The 19,910-nt window shown below is 50.8% G+C and overlaps 1 protein-coding gene across 2 annotated transcripts; it reads left to right on the top strand.

Annotated features, from left to right (window-relative positions):
* Positions 1 to 21: 21 nt before the first annotated feature.
* On the top strand, positions 22 to 13,715 carry FLCN (folliculin). 2 transcript variants are annotated; one of them, XM_032966939.2, is made up of 12 exons: positions 22 to 102; positions 1,138 to 1,662; positions 1,987 to 2,133; positions 2,639 to 2,860; positions 3,469 to 3,635; positions 3,906 to 3,997; positions 4,495 to 4,697; positions 5,297 to 5,410; positions 6,244 to 6,367; positions 6,670 to 6,804; positions 7,249 to 7,351; positions 11,611 to 13,715. In XM_032966939.2, exons 2-12 carry the CDS (start codon positions 1,246 to 1,248, stop codon positions 11,804 to 11,806), a joined length of 1,920 nt encoding a protein of 639 aa, XP_032822830.2. In that variant the 5' UTR covers positions 22 to 102; positions 1,138 to 1,245; the 3' UTR covers positions 11,807 to 13,715. The 2 variants fall into 2 exon arrangements, with proteins under 2 accessions (XP_032822830.2, XP_032822831.2); XM_032966940.2 differs by having other exon boundaries at positions 81 to 125.
* The last annotated feature ends 6,195 nt before the right edge of the window (positions 13,716 to 19,910 follow it).

Here is a 19,910-nt window from a genome sequence, read left to right as displayed (position 1 = left end):
CCTTATCAGCGCTGCAAAATATAAAGGTACGGGGCGGGTGGGGGGGGGCGGTGTAAGATCACGTGATCCTGTGTTGTGTGGGGGCATCGTTGGCGCGTGATGGTGAGTCTATCGAATATGCAATGGTAATAGTTTATGATATCATCAACGATAACTATTTTAACTTCGCCAAGTTATAGTCGTAACAGTATCACGACGACGTCGCTCAACGGCACCACACTATAACAGCAACAATTGTAACAATCCGATAGTCGTTGTAATACTGTGGCGGTGCTGATAGAAGTGTGAGGAGGAGAGCTTCAACCGCGCGCAAGTTTTCTCGCTCGCGCCAGAATGTTTGTCCTTTGAGCAATCCGATGAGCTATAAAGCTAATTCTTTATTAGCTATAAAAGCTCTTTTTCGATGTCCACTCGAGGCCGCTGTAGAGAGAACCCCCACTAAACAAGAGGGTACGGGGGCACACGACGTCGTTGTGATTCGCCATCAACAACGATGTGAAACGTGATAATTTTATCGTTTTATTTTTATTATTTCCCTTCTACGTGACTTTACCGAAAGATCCAAGAATATAAAAAACCGATGTGTGTGTGTACGTTGGTAACTTCTTTCGCGCCGTACGGAGGCCACCCGCGATAAATAGGAAGTCGTTCTAAGGAAATGAGTTTTCAATCTCAATCACAGGCGACTGAAATCCAGACTCGCACCTCTGATTTGCCCGACATCTGAAGCAATGAACGAGCCAAGGTGTATTTAAACGACGCATTGATTGCTGTGTCCTCGGTGTTACTGACATCGCAACGCAGTACTCGGCACGGTGAATAGCGTGGGGGACCCACTTGTACTGTGACGGACCCCCACACTGCCTCGGCACGGTTGTGCCAGTCTTCTCATTCTCTGGTATCGATCGACTTGAGGGTTCCAGTGGTACACCGCTTTTCAGTGCTCATTTGGACATCAACAGGTTGAGTGCGACGACTTCTGGTCCGTGCTGGTGATGTCTCACGGCTACAGAGTTACACAAGGGCCATCGTTGATGTCCGTAGCACCGGTGCTAATTCTCCCCAGCTTGTGCCTGCCAGTATGTGCCAGTGGGAAAGAAGCTTACTTGTGTGTGCGTGTCTCTCTCTCTCTCTTAGGGCACAGCGACTTGAACCCCACGTCATCTCCGACTCCATCGGTTCGTTCGACCGTTCGTCGTCGTGATCAGCGCCGGTCGGCAAAGAAACCCCAACCAGTGCTTCGCAATGAACGCCATCGTGGCGCTGTGCCACTTTTGCGAGCTGCACGGGCCCCGCACGCTGTTCTGCACCCAGGCGCTGCACTCGGCGCACCCTGGGGGCGGCCCCGACTCGTGTGGCCTCCCAGGGCCGGCCAGAGGAGACCTTGGCCCGACGGGAGGAGAAGCGGCGGGAGCAGGAGGAGGAGGGGGCGATGGTGGGACGCGCGTGATGTCTCGCAGTGAAGCGGTCGACGCTCGAGATTCGATGGCGACGGCTGCGGCGGCTGGGTCTGGCTGCCACCTCGGCGGCGATGGGGGCGACGGCCGCGTGGAGATGGAGCGTGGGTTGGGGCTGGGTCGCGGCACGCGCCCGTCGAGCCTTTCCGAGTCGGACGCCGGTCTCAGTGCCAGCTACGGCCCGATGACCTCGGAAATGTGCGAGGTGTGGCTGTCGTGGGATGGGCAGATCGGTTTCTGTTGAGCTTTTACAACCACGATATTTCGATTTTTAAAGGCTCCTGTGACCCCTTCCCCTCCGACCCCTGTGATCCCCCTGTACTGAACCCTGTGCTAACCCCGTGCTGACCTTTCTAAGACCCTCCTCCAAGCCTACCCCTGGTGTGACCCCATTCCAACTTCTGCAACCCTCTCCACTTACCACCGTGACCCCCTCACGACGACCCCGATGTCCCCTGAATTCTGACGGCCCCCCATGCTCACCCTTCTGACCCCACCCCCCCCCCCCCCCCCCACGTTGACTCCCCAGGGCTGCCGCTCGCTGGCCGCGGGCCACCCCGGCTTTGTGAGTCGCGACCGCGAGGCGAACATCAGCTACGTGAGCCACCAGCACCCGGCGCGCTCCGAGGTGTTCAGCATCGTTCGCCAGGCCTGCGTGCGCAGCCTCAGCTGCGAGGTCAGTGAGGGGTCACGGTGGGGTCACGGGGAGCGTGGGGGAATGGGGTGGAGGTCATGGTGAGATCAGAGTTGAGTCACAGTGGGATCACTGTAGGATCACGGTGGAGTCACGGTGCTGTCAGGGTGGAGTCGTAGGATCAGGGTGTGGTCGGGTTGTGCCCAGGAGCGGGACGGATTGTGGCGAGGCCTGGCCACGAGGGATTGTGGTGGCTTCCGAGGGCCTTAATTTAGCTCTATATATAGACCATGGTTCACGATGAGAATTACCTTGATGAAGGGGGACAGTTTATGCAGCAGTGGACAGACCAGCGAAGGTACGCTGAGGAGGAGGCCGTCATCCAGCGACGGATAGATCGTGTCTCGTGATGACGTATCGTCAAAACGTATTGTTTGTATTTGCTTCTGCTACTCCAGGTACGCCGAAGGGTGAGGCCTTCATCCAGCAGTGAGTCAGAAGGTGGCTCACGACGCCTCTGTCGCTGCTGTCTTTGCGACCATCGCAGGTGTGTCCGGGTCGCGAGGGCCCCATCCTCTTTGGCGACGAGCAGCAGGGCTACGTGTTCAGCCACACGTTCTTCATCAAGGACAGCCTGGCGCGCGGCTTCCAACGCTGGTACAGCTTCATCGTGGTCACCATGGACCGCATCTACCTCATCAACTCCTGGCCCTTCCTGCTCGCCAAGCTCAAGGCCTTCATCGACGACCTGCAAAGCAAGGCCATGAGGGTGGGGCGACCAGCAGTGACGGAACGGGGGGAGGGGGGGTATATGATAAAGTGTGTACGCTCGCGTGTATGTATGCGACGCTCGCAAAAACGAGCGGAGCATCGGGCGGCTAAAATACAGCAAGTTGGCAGAGTAGGGGGCACAGGTGGTGCATTGGCCAGTCATGTCAGTCGGTCGACCCATGGCACCTAGGTCTGCCCGGTGACCTCCTGCCAGTGGGCATTCAACACTTCACATGGCCTTAACGTGCACATAGCCTGGCACAAGCGCCGTGGTGACGTCACCGCCACTTAGTGGCGAATGGCGGTTGTTGTATGTATGTTGCCAGGCTTGGTGCTGGTCACCCACTAACCTCGTGTGCCGTGCCCATCTTCATATGTGCTCACTAACAGCACTTGCCCCAACAGTCTGTTAAAGTTACGTGGGGATCTTTGTGTTGTATGTATGCATGTGCAAATCGGAGGTGCAGGGAAGGACAACAAACTAAACACAGCATTCATAGGCCTTAACTGTAATACACTCAGCAGTACCCTCCTGAAAAAAAAGAGTCTAGAGAAAGTAATAATAATAAGCACGGTTGTTGAGCGTTGCCCTGCGTCGCCGTGCAGGTGTTTGACTCGGAGCAGGCCGAATGTCCCCAGCGAGCGCTGCGCATCAACACGGCGTTCACGCCGGGCTCCTACCTCCACCAGCGCAACGGCAGCGCCGCACGCTCCCTCCTCTCCCTCACCGCCGATGAAGACCTCTGGGCTCATCTGCACACATCCTTTGCCTGGTACCGGCTGCCCTCATCATCATCACTATCACTATCGTCATCATTGTCCTGTTCCTGTCTCTTCCCCTACCCTGTTACATATTATATCTACGATTAGCACGGTTGGCTAGATACGGTGTGAAATAAATTCAACATACAACATACATACTGCTCCATCAACCCTCCAACCCTTACCCCTCCAACTTTTGCCTACCATCTCCTCTTAACGCCCCTGCCCTGCCGTCCTATTTCTGCCGCCCCTCTACGCTATCTGTGGGTCACGTGACCCAGGCTACTGAAGGCTTGTGGGAGCCGTCTTACTGAGAAGCTTCTGGAGGGCGCCCCCACGGAGGACACCCTTGTGGAGATGGAGCAACGTGCCGGTAACTCGCCAAAAGCGCCGAGTTACTCCTGGGTTCTAAGGAATTGAGCTAAATAATTTACTTTCAGAGAGTTGTTCTCAACATTTTTGGTAACCAAGACCACTGCTCACTTGAAATTATCTCAGTGGTAGCCCTGTGAGGTCCGCTTGGATTGGGACGTGAAGTGGTCCACTGCAGTTGAGAGATCTGTTTGGATACTTTGTCTCATGACATGACGCTGGTAGCGAGAACATGAAATTAAGGTAAAAGACTCCAAAACAACAGTCACAGTTATCAGCTTTCTATTGTGCTTATATTTTATCAAAACTCGTGAGCTTGATAAAATATAGGTTGTTATTATAAGTCAATTGGTCAACTTAATCGACTAATCATTCCAGCTGGAACCATTAACATCATTAACACCTTCGTAGGTAAATGGAATTGTCATCATCATTATTATTATTATCACTACTGCTTGCGCTGCCCACCCGATCCCCCTGCGCGTACGACCGCTGAAGAACGCGAAGAGGAGGCGCGGCTGAGGCAGGACGCGGCTTCCGGTTCGGAAGGAGCCGAGTCGACTTCGCCGCCCGCTCCCGCCGACGGCGCCGACGGCGCCTCGCACTCCGCGGTGGGGGACGGAGGAGCGTGGGGGAGCAGCGGAGGGAGAGAGACGTGGTGCGACGCGCCCGTATTCCACTCCCTGCGCCACCTGCGCCAGGTGAGCACGGTAGGGGGTGGGGCGGATCGTGAGTCAGTGGAAAAGATTGTTGCTCCTTTTTTTTTTTTCCCCCACTCGGCAACCGAGCCGGGTTTGGGCCGTGTCAGGAGGCACCAGCTTGTTTTTCCACTGCAGAAGCTGAGCTGTGCCACTGCAACTTAGATTGAAAACGAATTTCTTCAGAACTGATTTTTTATGGTTATTTATTATCCTTCCCCCGCACCTCCAATTAGCACAGTTGGCCGTGTACGATGCGAAAGAAGTTCAACATACATACATACATACAAATAAAGATTCTGATTCTGACGTCGTGCACAACCTGCCAAGTTGAGATGCGTGGAGAGACGTGTCATTAGCCTCGCCCCTGACCCTGCTTGCCCCGAAGCCAATGGAGAAAACAGAACAAAAAATAGCCAGTGGAGGTCACGACCTGTACCGTGAAGGCCATTTTTTGTGTTTATTTGTCCTTCTCTGCACCTGATTAGCATGGTTGGCTATGTACGGTGCTAAAGAAGTTCAACGTACACAAAAGGCCCTGCCCTGGCTCGGGTTCGATGCGGCAGTGGAGAAGAGGCGTAATAAGTGGCGTTTGCCTGCAGGTGTTGGGGCCGGCCTGGTTCCGTGTGCTGGCGTGGCACGTGCTCATGGGGAACCAGGTGGTGTGGCAGGCCGACGACAGAAGAATGATGCAATCGGCCTTCGACGTGCTCAAGGTACCGTGGTGTCCAGGCGCGTCGTTTAAACTAGAAGTACTGCGAGACGTGTACAAGTTGCCGCCGATGAACACGGTTGGCTACATATGCTGCGGAAAAAGTTCAACACACATACAACGGGTGACCCGGAGGTTAGATACACTGTGTAGGAACCGCTGAGATCCCCGGGTTTGATGTCAGGTTTCCGGCGCCAAAGCGGGTACGTGTGCATGCGTGTATGTACTTGTGTGGGGAGCAGTAGTGTAGCGGTTAGCACGCTGCGCTACGAACCCGGCGACCCGAATTCGATTCCCGCTCACGGCCAACACCCGGTGACGATTATCTGAACGGGTCTTGGGCCTCCCCGAGGTCGACTCAGCCTCAAATGCGTACCTGGTGCGGTGCGTAAACATCGCCACTAGGGAGACAAAATCGGTCGGGCGTGGTGCTGGCCACCCACCCCCTCGTGTGCCGTGCCGGCCTTCATAGGTCCTCGTTAACAGGACTTGCCCCAAAAGACTGTTAAGGATATACTGGGGGGGGTCTTTGTACTTGTGTGTGCACAGTGACTGTTGCAGAGACAATTACTTGCGTGATGCTTCATTCCCCCAGCAATTATATGGTTTGTCAAGATTCGAGGATCACAGTTCGATAACCTCTAACCCGTTTTTGTAGTCTCGTCTGCGGCTTGTTTCTCATTTTTTCTGTCTCGCCTTGCGTTGCCTTGTCCACCCTTGTCCGTCCAGTCGGCGTGAATTGAGAGAGTCCGATTCCACGCGCGCAGCCCAGCGAGCGCGGTAAGTCGTCTGACGAGACTCGGCGTGTGTGTGTGTGCGTGCGTTGCGTGCCCACAGACGATGCTGCCTGTGGGCTGTGTGCGGATCATTGCGCACAGCGAGGAGTACAAGGAATCCTACCACTGCAACTTCCTAGGTCTCCTTCCAGGAGTGGCGCTGCCTCCTCACGTGGCCGTCTCCGGTACGCACGCACGCACGCACACACAAAATAACAATAACAACTGTAGCAGAAGATAAGAATACGAGCGATAACGGATCACACGTTTTTGGCCAAGGCCATGACGTCATCACGTGTGATGTCATCTCACAACGTTACACGTCATATGTTGTAGTGACATCATCTCACTGCGCGTCTAGGGGAGCCTGAGTAATCGTCCACATTTTTAGTCGATCAATGGACTGACCTGTACGAGCATGTGCGTGTGTGCATTTGTGCGTGCGTGTGTACGTATGTGTACGTGCGTGCGTGCGTACGTCCTGCAGAGTTCTACGTGCTGGTGGAGGCGCGCGGCCCCGCGCTACGGCGTGTTTACCCCGACCTCTCGGCGCTGGAGCACGACCCCCTCCTCAAGTACGAGTTCTCGCTCAGCTCCGGATCGCCCGCCACCTCCGACAGAGGTGAGGACCGCGCCCGTACACCCACTCGATCGGTTACTCACTCGCTCACTCACTCGCTGGCTCACCCAGTCACTTGTACGCGAATTCAATCACCTACCCGCTCGCTCACCAAACCATCCACTTGCTTGTTTAATCATTAACTTGTTTCATCGCTCGATCACCCACTTATTCATCCACTCGTTCACCCACTCAACGCATCAACTTAACCAACCCGCCCACTCGCCCACTCACTCACTCACTGCCTTTCTCAACAAGTCACTGAGCCGCTCACTCGATCGCTCTCTGATTCGCCGCATCGTTCTCATTTGATCTGAACGTAGTTTTATTACAGGCGGTGCATCTCGCCTCCGGCACAGTGGCCTCGTCATGAGCGATGCATTCTCTCTCCCTAAACCACCCAAACCCCCCCCACCCCCACCAAACCCCAACCCCCTGCGACTCCAGGCCCCACGATACTCAACCGACTGGAGGCGGCGCTGGCCAACGAGAGCCTCTCTCTCTCCGTGGTGGAGCAGTGTGTGCAGTGTCTCAAGGAGGAGTGGATGAAGTGAGTTGCCGCGTGCGGTTCACATCGCCGGCGAGCCACCACGAGCCGTTCCCCGACGCGCCCCCGTGCGGTTTTAAACTAAAACTATTTTTTGTTATTTTTCCAGGTGTAATGCCCACCGAGTTATGTAGCTCTATTTCCGAAGCGAGCTGGCTATCGCAATTCATAGCTCAACAAACTGGCTTGTCGCCACGTGGAACTTTATAGCGGCAGCCAAATGCTCTAAGTGCGCGTTGATTCTGAATGCGGAGGGAAAAAAAAACTGCAGGACCCGGAGAAAAATCCACGGGGAGAGAGACATGCAAACTCCAAATTTATACGCGTCAAGGTCGGGATCGAACCCACGACCTGCTGTATACCAGGCGAGGTAGTTAACATCTCCTAGCCACTGTGTCCCAGGGATGGGGGAACCCACGGTCCGTGGACCGGCCACGGCCCAGGAATTGAGTCCACCGCACGAACCTCGACGACCTCGTTTCGTACCGTGACTTAATTTGATCCAAATACGTCACCGACAAAAAAGACACGGCGCGTTCTGTGTGTGAAATGAAATACGCATCGCCGTGTCAAAAATAACACGCGAGGGCATCTCCTGCAGCTTGCGTCGCAAAACGCATTTGCTAGCTGCTGCTGCCGCTGCTCACCACCCCCACCACATCCGTCGAGCGCCACCACCGCACGTCACGCGACTCCAGTCACGTCGCCGAGTCTCCCGTTGGGCAAAATTAATTTGCGGCTTCACGCTGAACGCGAGAAAGCTGTCGGGAGGAACGCCATCCCCACGGGAACGAGCCTTCGCCGATGTGGACCCCACGTGGGGGGGAAACGGTGCGAAATTGACGCCGGATTCAAAATTACGTTCGCATCAACGGTGCTGCTGCGTCATCATCGTGACGACCTCACTCGTCCTGTAGTAGTGAAAGGCGTAGTCGTGGGAATTAGTTTCCTGTCCGGGAACATTTTGCTCGTCACGGGAGGAAACTGGGAAACCCGTGTACGAGGCAATAACACCCGAGGCTCCGCGCTGATAGGTTCACAACAATCCGCTGTGGTAGCTGCATCCCCCTGGCCACCTCGCGGCCTACACAATCCACCAGCAAGAAACCGAAACCAACCATTCCCTTCCAGAGCGGTGGATTGCTACCGTGCACCGCCAATCGCGCCGGACGCTGCCGGAGGGTAAAGGTCGACACGCCGGATTTGTGCAATCCAAAGGTCTCCGCTCCGATCTCACGGGGGCCGTAGTTAAAATAATGATGCAGGTTTCTGCATCATTATCCCCACCCTTCATCACCCCCCCCCCCCCCATTTATTATACACCCAGCTATATAAATGGGTGCACCCCTCGTCGATTGGCAGTTGTGTGTGGTGCCGTAAAGAGTGGGCACTCCCACCCCGTGGATGAGGAGGCCACAGTGTACCCTCTAAGAGGAGCTCCTTAGAGCTCTCTCTTGTGCGTAGGCCCTTCCGCCAGCAGTGGCATTGAGCAACTAAATTGCAAAAATGAAATCGGTGATTTAATTTGCTGGCGCCCAATCAAGACTACTGGTCCCCGTGCCACCCTGCCCGGATGTGTCCCCCCCCCCCCCCCCCCCCTTCTTCTTCATGTTACTAAGGTCACAATACACGGAGATGTGTGTATGCACTGTACGTATGTTGAAACTCTTTCGCACATCACGTGCCCGATGCCTCTTTAAGTCAGCGCAGCGCCAGTAAGGCCGTTTGTTTCACGTTGCGCACTCTGGTGTATTTGTCGGCGCAAAACGTGTGTGGTGCCAGTGTTTCCCGCGCGCGCATGAAAACAATTAACGTTCCTGTGCGCTAGCCGTGCCACAGCCTGCGCCTTCCCCATCAATGCACGAGGGTGGGGGGGGGGGCAGAGGTGGAACCACACGGCCCACGTGCAGAGAACCGCCGCTTCTCAAATACGTCCCGTCGTATTTATATTTCTTTGCGTGATTTGTTTGCCTTGCCTGTAATTTGCACTCCTGTCGTGTTTTTTTTCTATTAAACATTTTTTTTTTTTTACTTTACCAGGTAAGGCCCACTGAGCTGTGTAGCTCTTTTTCAGAAGCGACTTGGCCACAAGTGATAGCTCAACGAAGTGGCTCACCACGTGGACATTTACAGCAGCCAAATACTCTAAATGCAGGGTTGTAAATGTAAAGGGGAAAACCAGAGGACCTGGAGAAAAATCCACGTGACCACAGGGAGAACATGTACAGTGAGGGGAAAAAAGTATTTGATCCCCTGCTGATTTTGTACGTTTGCCCACTGACAAAGAAATTATCAGTCTATAATTTTAATGGTAGGTTTATTTGAACAGTGAGAGACAGAATAACAACAAAAAAATCCATAAAATCGCACGTCAAAAATGTTAGAAATTGATTTGCATTTTAATGAAGGAAATACGTATTTGACCCCTCTGCAAAACATGACTTAGTACTTGGTGGCAAAACCCTTATTGGCAATCACAGAGGTCAGACGTTTCTTGTAGTTGGCCACCAGGTTTGCACACATCTCAGGAGGGATTTTGTCCCACTCCTCTTTGCAGATCTTCTCCAAGTCATTAAAGTTTCGAGGCTGACGTTTGGCAACTCGAACCTTCAGCTCCCTCCACAGATATTCTATGGGATTAAGGTCTGGAGACTGGCTAGGCCACTCCAGGACCTTAATGTGCTTCTTCTTGAACCACTCCTTTGTTGCCTTGGCCGTGTGTTTTGGGTCATTGTCATGCTGGAATACCCATCCACGACCCATTTTCAATGCCCTGGCTGAGGGAAGGAGGTTCTCACCCAAGATTTGACGGTACATGGCCCCGTCCATTGTCCCTTTGATGCGGTGAAGTTGTCCTGTCCCCTTAGCAGAAATACACCCCCAAAGCATAATGTTTCCACCTCCATGTTTGACGGTGGAGATGGTGTTCTAGGGGTCATAGGCAGCATTCCTCCTCCTCCAAACACGGTGAGTTGAGTTGATGCCAAAGTGCTCCATTTTGGTCTCATCTGATCACAACACTTTCACCCAGTTGTCCTCTGAATCATTCAGATGTTCATTGGCAAACTTCAGACGGGCATGTATATGTGCTTTCTTGAGCAGGGGGACCTTGCGGGCACTGCAGGATTTCAGTCCTTCACGGCGTAGTGTGTTACCAATTGTAGTTCTGGGCTAATTCCTCACCGTTCTCATGATCATTGCAACTCCACGAGGTGAGATCTTGCATGGAGCCCCAGGCCGAGGGAGATTGACAGTTTCTTCCATTTGCGAATTATCGCACCAACTGTTGTCACCTTCTCACCAAGCTGCTTGGCAATGGTCTTGTAGCCCATTCCAGCCTTGTGTAGGTCTACAATCTTGTCCCTGACATCCTTGGAGAGCTCTTTGGTCTTGGCCATCATGGAGAGTTTGGAATCTGATTGATTGATTGCTTCCGTGGACAGGTACCTTTTATACAGGTAACAAGCTGAGATTATGAGCACTCACTGTAAACTCCAAATATACAGCAGTCGTCAGGGTCGGGATCGAACCCACGACCTGCACACCAGGCGAAGGAGATAAGATCTCGCCACCGTGGCACCCCTATTGTTTGTTATAACGTTCTGACCTGCCCCTACTGGACATCTGTGAGAAAAAGCTTTATCGTCATCATTATCATCATCATCGCGATCCATGGGCACAGATAGCCTGTACGTTTCCACTGCACATTCCGTGATTTGTTTCCTCTTGTCTTTTGCCAATATGCCACATCGTTCTGGCACCAATATCCCATGTCGTCAAACCATTCCCTCGCATGCCTTTCTCTCTTTCCGTTGCCTTCAATTTTTGTGAACAACACAATTTTAAATTTTGATTTAAAGCTTTCGTAACTGCAGTAATTCATATTCTTAGCTCTTTCGGTAAAGTCCCTTCAACGTGACTTTACCGAAAGAGCTAAGAACACACTTTTAATTTTGCTGTTATTGCCCATCCTCCATGTGTCCAAAGAGTGCCACTTTCCTTCCCATCACTGCCTGCATCGACGGGTCTTCTTCTACGTGCAACCTTTTCCTAATTCCGATGTTGATCACTCTTTGGGTCCAGCTTAGATGCGGTATCCTGCATCGTAAGCTGGATTTCCCCGGTATAAATAAATATTCTGATTATGAAATTTTGTACCACGACCGGCGCTACCCCGCGACCCTCCAATCCGTTGCCTCTTGACCCAACCGTCCGTCCCTCCGTCCCTGGTCCCCCTGCCCCCCCCCCCCCCCACCGTGCAGCAAGGTGAAGGTGCTGTTCAAGTTCACCAAGGTGGAGAACCGCTCGCGCGAGGACACGCACCGCCTGCTCGCCGTGCTGGGGGCGGCCGACGAGGACAACGTGAAGCTGCTCAAGTTCTGGATGACGGGCCTCAGCTCCGCCTACCGCTGCCACCTCCGCTCCGCCGTGCGCGTGGGCGGCACCGCCTGCACGTGACGGCCCGCGCACAGTGCTGACGATGCTGGCGATGGCTGATGATGATGGTGGCGGTGACGAAGATGGCTCTGCTGTGCCGTCGTGGAGATTTTGGAACTCGGCTAATAAGTGGGGGTGGGGGGGAGGGTTTCGTGTAATGCTTGTGGAAGGGGGTGGGGGCGCGGCACCACCCCATCCGGCTCATGACTGCTGGCGATAGCGATGATGACTCTGCGATATTCCTAATCGTCGTCGGCCTTCGTCAGTGCACGGCTGCGCGAGGGCCTGTCCAGGTCATCGCCACCTCTCGCGATCGTATCGATTTAACGATTCGCCCGGGACCCGCGCGCGACAGCTAATTTCGTCGCTCCGTCCCCTGGGTGGACGTTCTCTCTCGGTTACGTTCCATTCCTTGGCCCGCCACTCCATCGTTGGTCTTGACCGCTGCCACCATCCCTTCTGGGTCATGACGTGTCCTGCCCGAGCGTTTGAATGACCTTCATTTACCGGCGTCTGCTCTCAAATCCCCTTCCTTTCCTTTGTGCACTTTTCAGTGTTTTGTTCCGTTTTGTCAATGACCTACGTTGTTGACACTTGTAGCGCGGATCTCCTTTGAGACGGATGAAACTGTGACGTCGGAGGCCTGCTGTCAGTTCCGTGACTGCTGCGGGGAAATGGCGTTGGCGAAGTCGAACAACGTTGCACCTCGATGTTCCGTTTCACTTGTTAACTGGAGCACGTACCCAGTCACGGTCGGAGCTGCGAACTGAATTATGGTGGAAGGGTTCGGTATCGGGGAGGTACATGCAGAGGGACACTGCCATTCGTTTTATGGGGGGCATTGACCCCATCCCCCCGCCGCCGCCCCCCCCCCCCTGCCAAGGCCTCTCAAAGAATCACCACTGGGTGGCGGTGGAGCTGTATCCTAGCTGTGGCTGAGATCTTGACAACCACAGTAGTGATGCAGAATGCTAATGGGCCCACCTTGGTTGGGTGCCACGGTGGCGAGCTGTTAACGCCCTCGCCCGGTATACAGGAGGTCGTGGGTTCGATCGCGTCCCTGATGCCTGCTGTTTATTTGGAGTTTGCGTGTTGTTCCCGTGGTCGTGTGGATTTTTCTCCGGGTCCTGTTTTTCCCTCCACATTTAGAATCGACATGCTTTTAAGAGTATTTGGCTGCTGTAAATTTCCACGTGATGAGCCGCTTTGTTGCGCTATCATTAGTGGCCAGTTCACTTTTGAACAAGAGCTATTTAGCTCAGTGGGCCTTACCTGCTAAAATAAAAAATAGTTACAAAAATGGTGTATAGTTTGCCGTGTTGCTGGGACGGGGGATTCATAATCGCCGTGCCTTGGCCACTCGGCCAGCACCGCTGAAATGCTGCTTTGGAAATCTGCGTTTCAGCCGCCCACGATTAAACCGGGTGATCGAGTGCAGCGGCTCGATGGCCTTGGCCAAAGTCGACAATGCACAGGAAACAAGCAAGTTTAACTTTGGTTCCGCACTTAATTTGACGATGTTCTAGCTCTTTGAGGATTAAAATGTTGGGTTTACTCGCCCAAGGAACGTTACTTTCGTGTGGCGGAACGAGGTGGGAAAGTGCTGCCCCCTCTCCCCACCACCACCACCCCTATCGTGCGAAATGTAATTTCGGAGAATGACCGTCGGTCTTAATTGACGTGCGGTGTGAGTGACGTGTGACGTGCGCACTTCGCAGGGCGTGTAAACACCCGCGCCCCTGGTGTGGCCAAAGATGTTTTGTTGACGGAGCTACTTGGGTTCTAGTTCTGTGATGTCACCTTCGCCGGGTTTGTTCTGTGACATGGAGTGATGCACTTGCCACCGCGTGAGTGTTCCGAAGCGGTAATGTATTCCGTCTCGGCACAATTTTAAATGTAATTGTAATTAAATGACACCTTGAACACACAATGCGTGGAGTAATCGCGAGTCGTGAGCAAGCTTTTCCGGCAGCGTAGAGCCGATCTGACAATGACCACGATCGACGTGCAACATCGCATAATCCGACTCGCTGGGGACATCAGCGGATAAGAGAACAGGTCGGGTATGTTAGCTTCGGTAAAGATGACAGTTGCACTGTTAAGCACGTACACGCATAGCTTGCTGGACAGAAGTCCCGCGTTGCTTATTAACGCGTGACGGTGGCTTGACTGTGACTTTGAGAACAGATTGTCCGAACGTACGCGAGGAGGTTGGGGGGCGCGTGTGAAACGATCGACTCTGTGAACATCCGAGGAGAACGACGGTTGCGTCCGTGCGCAAATACTGTGCTGGGTGCGCGCGGTTGTTTGGTCGGGGCGGGATATGTGGCGGCCGGACATGCGACGTCTTATTGCGTCGTTGAGCGTGATCACCGTCACGACGATGACGGTGGCGGCTGCAGTGGGTGCCGATGTCGCGTCGTTGGCACGGGCCCTGGCGCGAAGATTCGGCTCTCGATGCCACAAACTGCGTCTCTTTCGTTCGCCGAGCATGAGGCACAACAAGGCTCAACGTTTGCAGCGGACAGCAACAAACGGCACTTAAAGTTGTAACATACGAGTTGACGTTTCTCTGGAAATGAGATCTTGGGGGCGAAAAGAGACGATGAGAGGAGGGAATTTCAAAGTGGAGTCGTGCGTGGGGGGAGACGCAAACAGAGAAGCGATGTGACCTGAAGTGTGGTGGGTGCGTGCGTGCGTGCGTTGAATGAGTTGTTGGGACCTGCATTGTGGTGGTGGTAGAACACAGTGCGGATGAGATGAAACAGCCAGGCAGACCGAGTCCTCAACATGCGTGGAGGAGGAGGAATCAATGTGGGAAGTTCCACGGGAACAGTGGCCGTGGTAGTAGCGATAGCAGAGTGATAAGTCGGCGACTGACGGCCGCCGGTGAGCGAGTGACTGTCGTGAATCCGTGAGTGCTGGTTTATCGATCTTCCAGACCGCTGCGTTACTCTGAATTCTCTAAAGTGCTGCAGCAGCGAGCTAGGAAGCGGGGGGGGTGCTCCAGCCTCCGAGGTTTGCGATGACGGCTGCGATTCTTAATGCTGTTCACGCATCGACGGCCGCAGTAATTGCGTTATGGAAATTGTTTGGAACCTGATCACTCGCTCGCTGCGTTCGCCCGCGGTGTGATTTTTGCAGTCACGTCCGCCACGTCGCGCATGACCCCCCCCCCCCTAAACCGACATCACCGCCCCACCTCCCTGTGCCTGGGTTTTTTATCATTGAGTAGAGGTCACCGGGTGGCTCAGAGGTCAGAGTGCTGAGCCGGCACCGCTGTGACCCCTGGGTTATAATCCGGGTTTCGGCCACTGGCTTTGCTTAAACCGAATTCTCAAGTGCAGCCAGTTCCTTTGACTTGCATAGAGACCCATAGACTTGTATAGTGAAACATAGGTACTAACAGAGAAACGGCCAGTACTTATATACGGATACCCATAGACACGCATACAGACTCCTTGTGCAATTATATAGACTTGAGTTGTGATTAAACCGGGTTCACAAGCACAGTGAGGCTATGGTTTCAGACCGGTCACCGTTGGCTGCACAATAAACCGTCACAATAAATGTGGTGCTGCGTTTAATTTGCCTAAATTGCAGCCTTGTCAATAAAAAAAATTAGTTTCTCCTGATGCCACAAACTTTACCTGTTGTGTGACAGAGCGGGTGGGGAAAAGGGCTGCACCCTGTGCGGAACGGAGGCCGCGCGAGACATTATCTCGGGCAGTAGCTCTGTGGTGTCCACCTCCGTGGGCCACTTTCTAGAACGAAGAAGGGTTGCTGCTGTTCTGCGAGAGATCCGAGCGAATACTTCGTCTCGAGATGCCAGTCGCCGATAGCTTTTTCACAATGAAATTGGTAAAAAAAAATAGTGATCACCTATACATATTTTGAAGGCCTGAGGTGAGGCGAGTCAATAGGGCATTGATTGGGTGCCACCAGTGCCGGACTAAGCTAGTGTGAGGCCTGTAGCATATGTTATAAAGGGGGCCCTAAATATAAAAAAGTATCAAAACACATTTTTTACTTGCACAGTAATGTAATTGTATTTTTTATTTGCTATACAGCCAGATAATACAACAAATCGTTAACATTAACATTAAACGCCCATCACTTTACCCTACATTGCTGGGATCACAAAAAAGATCTCCAAAATCTTGAATAAACACAAGATCCAGGTCCGTTTCAACACATTACATAAAATCCGTGATCTGGTTCCGTCTGTAAAAGATGTGATTCCGGACATACAATACCCTGGTGTCTACAAACTAAGTTGCCTCTGTGGTAGTAGTTACATTGGAGAAACCAAACGCCATATCTCGGACCGCATTCGTGAACATAAAGCAGACCTTACACACGGTAGGACCAACACCTCGGCCGTAGCAGATCATTGTTCTAATTCAGTAGGCTCACATGCCATTGACTTTTCCAAGACGGAGGTTCTTTGTAAGCCATCTGGCTTCCATGAGAGATTCGTTCATGAGGCTATCCACATATACAAACACAGAGACAATTTCAACCGAGAAGATGGATTCTATCTTAGCAATCATTGGAAAGATTTGATAAATCATTTCAGTTCTTGATTGATTGTTCACGCTTACAGTGGCTTCAGACAGCATACATAAAAACAAATTTCGTCTCCCCCCTCCTCTTTTCAAAAAATAGATGGACTAGTCCTGGCAAACTGCCATCGTTGCGCGTGACGCAAACGTTATTTTTATATAAATAAATAAATATGCCGTTTTCGAAATAAATTTATGCAAACCGACACACCTGATGATGACCGTTTGAGTTATGGTCGAAACGTCGTGAGAATTTTTTATTGTTTTATATATATTTTGTTATTTTGTTGTTTCTCTTCAACGTGACTTTACCGAAAAAAAATAAAACTAAGAATATGAATTACTGCAGTCACGAAAGCTTTAAATCAAAATTTAATCGCCTCTACGGGGAGGGTTTTCACATAACTTTAAGATCCTTCAACAAACTCCGGGATAAGAAAGCTCAGCTGATCGAGTCTCTCACCTTCCTGAAGAGATGCCGCGACTCTGGGGTAATACCAATCGCATTTACACTCACCTCTGCTACTGTAACTTCTTCTAATGCGAAACGAATTCTTTTCAAAACTAGCTTAGCTCTTATCTCAGAAAAAATCAGACTTATACGCACAGAACTAGATCAGTTAGACAAGACACTCTACAAATCACACTTATCATTGACGGCAATAATGTCCACATCGGATTGGGAACATGTAGACAATATGACTGCCTCTTCAGCTGCTACTATGTCGACCAAATGTAAGGAAAACCTGATTTCCAAATTTAACCTCCTATTCAACAAAAGACCGGACCCACACACCAAAAAGTTAGACGTTAATAAAGTCGTAATTAATCGCAGTAACAGTTCTATTTCCGATGGTCTGAAATCCGTTTTAGCTAAAGGTCTAAACTTTGCAGTCACACCTAAACACATACCAGTTAATGATATAATTGCCCAAGTAGACGTTGCTCTCAGGGGCCTGGGTCACATCGCTGCAGACGTAGCAAGATCTGAAATCGCTGCAACCCTCAAAAACGCTAAGATGCCAGCTAGCAACCTCAGCAAAAATGAGCGTTTTGAATTATATAAATTAAAAAAGAGGAATGATATTGTAGTTCTCTCAGCTGACAAAGGCAATGCTACTGTTATCATGGATAAAATAGAATACAACAACAAAATTAAAGAATTACTCGACGATGGTAGTTATACAAAAATAAAAAGAGATCCCACCAACAGCCTCGTCACACAAACCAACAAAATAATTTCTGATTCAACCGCATTAATTGATCAATCTAAACAGTTTTCATTGAAACCTTCTGCTGCCAGGCCACCAAGATTATACGGCTTACCAAAAATACATAAAGTTGATACACCTCTTCGTCCCATAGTCTCTACTATCAGCTCCCCCACCTACAAACTAGCTCGTTTTTTGTCTGAAATCCTGCGTCCTTTCACTGGAAAGACCACCTCTGCGGTACAAAATTCTACTCACCTGGTATCAACAATCAAGGGTATTTCCCTGTCCCCAGACGACCTGCTTGTCAGTTTTGATGTAGTTTCCTTATTCACCAAGGTTCCTGTACCTGACACCATTGCAATCATTGAAGACTTGGTTCATCAAGGACTAAACACTGAGGTACCCCCCCTGGTGAGACACTGTTTAACCAATACATACTTCATTTGGAATGGAACTTTCTACAAACAAACTGAGGGCACCCCAATGGGCTCCCCCCTTTCTCCAGTTATAGCTAACATTTTCATGGAGAAATTTGAGACTGACGCCATCCAGACTGCCACTCTACGCCCAACCTTATGGAAGAGGTACGTGGATGACACTTTTGTCATCTGGCCACATGGCCGGCCTGCTCTAGACCAATTCTTCGACCACATCAATTCCATACACCCAGCCATCAGATTTACCATGGAAGTCGAAATAGATGGCAAGATACCTTTTTTGGATGTCCTAATTAAAAAGAGACCTGATGGTTCAATGAGCCACTCTGTCTACAGGAAAGCTACCCATACGGATGCTTATCTGAAACCGGATTCCCACCACCATCCATCACAGAAGAATTCTCTCATCAAGACTCTGTATCATAGAGCCCAATGCATATCCGACCAGGAACACATAAGCAGTGAACTCAAGCACGTACACCAAGCTCTTAGGGCTAATGGTTACTCCGACTATACAATCCGCAAAGCTATCACTCAAACCATGAAGAAGAACCCTCTTGAGGAGCCTTTCAAAACCATCACTTTACCCTACATTGCTGGGATCACAAAAAAGATCTCCAAAATCTTGAATAAACACAAGATCCAGGTCCGTTTCAACACATTACATAAAATCCGTGATCTGGTTCCGTCTGTAAAAGATGTGATTCCGGACATACAATACCCTGGTGTCTACAAACTAAGTTGCCTCTGTGGTAGTAGTTACATTGGAGAAACCAAACGCCATATCTCGGACCGCATTCGTGAACATAAAGCAGACCTTAAACACGGTAGGACCAACACCTCGGCCGTAGCAGATCATTGTTCTAATTCAGTAGGCTCACATGCCATTGACTTTTCCAAGACGGAGGTTCTTTGTAAGCCATCTGGCTTCCATGAGAGATTCGTTCATGAGGCTATCCACATATACAAACACAGAGACAATTTCAACCGAGAAGATGGATTCTATCTTAGCAATCATTGGAAAGATTTGATAAATCATTTCAGTTCTTGATTGATTGTTCACGCTTACAGTGGCTTCAGACAGCATACATAAAAACAAATTTCGTCTCCCCCCTCCTCTTTTCAAAAAATAGATGGACTAGTCCTGGCAAACTGCCATCGTTGCGCGTGACGCAAACGTTATTTTTATATAAATAAATAAATATGCCGTTTTCGAAATAAATTTATGCAAACCGACACACCTGATGATGACCGTTTGAGTTATGGTCGAAACGTCGTGAGAATTTTTTATTGTTTTATATATATTTTGTTATTTTGTTGTTTCTCTTCAACGTGACTTTACCGAAAAAAAAAATAAAACTAAGAATATGAATTACTGCAGTCACGAAAGCTTTAAATCAAAATTTAATCGCCTCTACGGGGAGGGTTTTCACATAACTTTAAGATCCTTCAACAAACTCCGGGATAAGAAAGCTCAGCTGATCGAGTCTCTCACCTTCCTGAAGAGATGCCGCGACTCTGGGGTAATACCAATCGCATTTACACTCACCTCTGCTACTGTAACTTCTTCTAATGCGAAACGAATTCTTTTCAAAACTAGCTTAGCTCTTATCTCAGAAAAAATCAGACTTATACGCACAGAACTAGATCAGTTAGACAAGACACTCTACAAATCACACTTATCATTGACGGCAATAATGTCCACATCGGATTGGGAACATGTAGACAATATGACTGCCTCTTCAGCTGCTACTATGTCGACCAAATGTAAGGAAAACCTGATTTCCAAATTTAACCTCCTATTCAACAAAAGACCGGACCCACACACCAAAAAGTTAGACGTTAATAAAGTCGTAATTAATCGCAGTAACAGTTCTATTTCCGATGGTCTGAAATCCGTTTTAGCTAA

Source organism: Petromyzon marinus, chromosome 37 (assembly GCF_048934315.1).
Source record: "Petromyzon marinus isolate PM22_M1 ecotype Great Lakes invasive population chromosome 37, UKy_Petmar_22M1.pri1.0, whole genome shotgun sequence".
NCBI classification, from domain to species: Eukaryota; Metazoa; Chordata; class Hyperoartia; order Petromyzontiformes; family Petromyzontidae; genus Petromyzon; species Petromyzon marinus.
The sequence above is the reverse complement of the archived record's forward strand: the minus strand, read 5'-3'. Positions and strand labels throughout refer to the sequence as shown.

Bases quoted from the DNA above. Each gene is read 5' to 3' on its own strand.
- FLCN (XM_032966939.2), top strand. From the start codon at position 1,246: ATGAACGCCATCGTGGCGCTGTGCCACTTTTGCGAGCTGCACGGGCCC. The intron at 6,805-7,248 runs GTGAGGACCGCG...CTGCGACTCCAG, and splicing joins GCCCGCCACCTCCGACAGAG to GCCCCACGATACTCAACCGA. The intron at 7,352-11,610 runs GTGAGTTGCCGC...CCCACCGTGCAG, and splicing joins CTCAAGGAGGAGTGGATGAA to CAAGGTGAAGGTGCTGTTCA.